Source organism: Leiobunum rupestre, chromosome 9 (genome assembly GCF_980474605.1).
Source record: "Leiobunum rupestre chromosome 9, qqLeiRupe1.1.hap1, whole genome shotgun sequence".
Taxonomy (NCBI): Eukaryota; Metazoa; Arthropoda; class Arachnida; order Opiliones; family Sclerosomatidae; genus Leiobunum; species Leiobunum rupestre.
The window spans coordinates 52,648,282-52,651,391 of NC_143392.1; the positions used below are offsets into that span (position 1 = coordinate 52,648,282).

General features: G+C 35.0%; 1 protein-coding gene across 1 annotated transcript; it reads right to left on the bottom strand.

Annotated features, from left to right (window-relative positions):
• Window positions 1-752: 752 nt before the first annotated feature.
• On the bottom strand, window positions 753-1,532 carry LOC149930890 (uncharacterized). Its single transcript, XM_090157968.1, has one exon. The coding sequence runs from the start codon at window positions 1,530-1,532 to the stop codon at window positions 753-755; it is 780 nt and encodes a 259-aa protein (XP_090014094.1).
• Window positions 1,533-3,110: the final 1,578 nt, after the last annotated feature.

Sequence of the window (3,110 nt, forward strand, 5' to 3'; positions counted from 1 at the left end):
TTACTGATAAAGGGCCATTCACAAATTACATAACATACTTACGACGTTATTGGAGGTTTGTATTAGTGTTTTAGGGCGAGGGTTAGCTGAAATATTATTTATTTACTACCTAACATACTATATCGGAAACTAAATTATCAATTATTTTAACTTTCTGTCGCAATTTAGTTTTATATTTTAAACAACAAACAGGTTTACTTTGTGACAGAAATATAAATATTTTATTATAAGTAAATGAATTTACTTACGATTTTTATGGTTTCAACACCTGCAGGCAATAACCAGTGTTATTGGAATTAATCATACAATTTAAATCTCTTTACAGCAAAAGTCACGCAAATTAAGTTATTGGTTTTGCTTTCGTTTAATAGTTTATGGTGCTATTATAATTAAGGAAGGGGCTCTAGTGTTTGTTAGGTAATTTAGAGGGTAGGGGATATTTCCAATTATTAATCTGTTAGGTGGGTGTCAAAATAATTGATTTTTGTGTTATTTAATATGTGAATAGCCCTAATGATGGTTTCAGGGTTTTAGATTTAAAATTTTAATTTTCTTCTCTTAGCAGCAGTTACTAATTCATCTTTGGGAGGTTGAGGAGTTGATGCTATAATTGGCATAACTGTAAGTTCCTTGCCCTCATTGATACCTCGGATATTCCGTCTAATTATATTTCCAAGAATTTTGTAAATATTGAAATAAGTCTTTGGCTCTTTAAGTGGACGAGCGTGCCATTCCGATGTAGCTTTAGAAAATTAATATGCAAATTCCTCTTTATTACCAGGTTTGCTTTCTAAGCCTTCATTTAGGCTGTATAATGTTTGGCGGCCAACGTTGAAATTGTGGTCCAAAGCTGCTAATTGAAGCCTGGCTTCCATAACATCATGATCGAAATCTAGCTGCTTTGGGCAGTATTTGTTCACTAGACTATGGTAGTTCTCTAGACCGGACGTGTGAGAGTATTTGTTAACTTGTGCAAGATCTTTTAATAGCTTGGGGTTTGTAACAATTTTCTCTAATTTTTCATACGCATCACTTTCAACATCCAACCATTTTGTCAACGTCTCTTTTTCAGAGCTTAATGGTTCATGACCACATTCAGAATTTTTTTTTAGATCAGGAAATTTGTGAATGTTTCTGACATGGTACAATAATGACATCCTCATATCAATTAATACATTTTTATCACCTTCGCAATTTTCAGAGCAGTACCAAAGATGTCTATTTATAGCTTTAAGCCAAGGCGATAATTCTTTTCCCGATTCTTTTTTGGCAACAGTCGACAGTTTAGTTCGGATACTTTTAGATAAGTGCCATAAATCAAATTGATGATCAACTGAAGGATGATGGTCTCTTAAATATGCACGACATTGAATGAGTCGGTCAGGGATAATTTGATTAATTTTAATACCTTTCTCGATCATTTTGTCCATACACCTCTTTAATCCCAAAAGTTCCATGTTTCCGGATATGTAATTTGTTTCAGTTTTATTAATTAGTTCGAAATGAGTTATCAAATCACTGTCTTGTTCCATAAGCGTCTAAGCGGAATCCTTTGAAGAATAGCCAGGTGAACTGCATCTTGCATCGCCCGAGAAACTAATATACTCTTTTTCGCTAGTTTCACTTAGTACCGGCGTTTGCTCTTCCTTCCAAGCTTCATTAATTTCGGGAATAACAAGGTTTCGTTGTAGATCGTAATACTTAGTTTTGCTTATTCCACGCATGCCCATAAATTCAAAGAAAGTATTTATTCGGTGATAAGTACCCCCGATTAACAAAATAGACGACGCTATGACAAGGTTACCACAAGGCATTTTTCCGAGGACTGGTTGAGATTTCCAAACATTAGAATGACCATCTAGGCAGTTGAAGCGTATGGTAAGTTGGCTACCCTCGTTTTGTGATTTCTTAACAGTATTTTTCTCTATTACACGGACGCACGATTCCCAATCACATATAACTCTGCTTAGTAAATTATCTAAGTTGCTTTCATAAACAACAAATTTCGTTTCTTTTACAAGGCATTCCGGAATTTGGTCCTCTTCTGTTTCGATAGAAAAAACATCCGGGTCATCTTCACTTTCAAGGGTTGGTACATACGTGGAGATATTTTTGTTGGTTGATTCAGTTTTTGTAGAAACCGAAGTGTCTAAATTTTCATCAAGAGAAAGGTTTTCCATAATAGGCGAAAAATATTCAAAATTTTCACTTTTAAAATAGGAGTAGGAAGAGAGTGTGGTATTATTTTTCTTGGGGTTTTCACTACTTCGGAATATTCTAGATTTGGATTATCTACAGGGTTTAATGGATTCAAACTGGCTTGAGAAACTGGGTAAGTATGATCCTTTAAAACCTCTGCTGCTTTCAGTCTCTGTGCTTCAATTTCAAGTGGAAGCTGGAGTTCACAGAAGTTGGTAGAGAAATCTGAAGTACATACTGAAGTTTGAATTCCAACAAAAGATTGTTTTGGCTTAAAAATTTGAATGAATACTCCATCATTCTGTGTTCCTTGGTTTGATTGGGCACTAGTTATCGGTAGCATACAATTTGCTGCGGTAGTTTCATAAGGTTGTTCAATGATATTGTCGCTGTTAATATTAAATAATGTAGGAACAGCACCTTCAACAAGTTCTTTCTTTAAAAGCTTTGCTCCTAAGTTAACTTTCAAGCAATCTTGAGTAAAATGTATCTCGCACACTCTATATGGATTGGATTTACGAACAAAACCTTCTTCAAACTCCACTTTTCTATCTTTTTGTGGCCAAGGCTTAGATCTCGTTACTTCTTGGTAGAATGTTTTGACGTTATCTTTCGCATTTTCAGTCCATTGCAGAGCAAGTTGAGGATTATTAACGAAAACTAGGAACAGCGAAGAATTGTATTTCTTTAATTGAGGTTTTATTGCCCCAGTTTTTAATAATACAGTAAGACATTTTAAATCAAACTGATCGCCGTACACGTCAAGGTGAAATAAATAAACACTTGCTGGCTGCGATTAGTTATACGAAACTATGCCATTGGACGGAAAGTTATCCATTTAAATCGCACTTCAATAGGTACGTCACAATCAAGGTTCGTTGAGAAAAAATGGTGCGCAGCGAAGCGGGTCT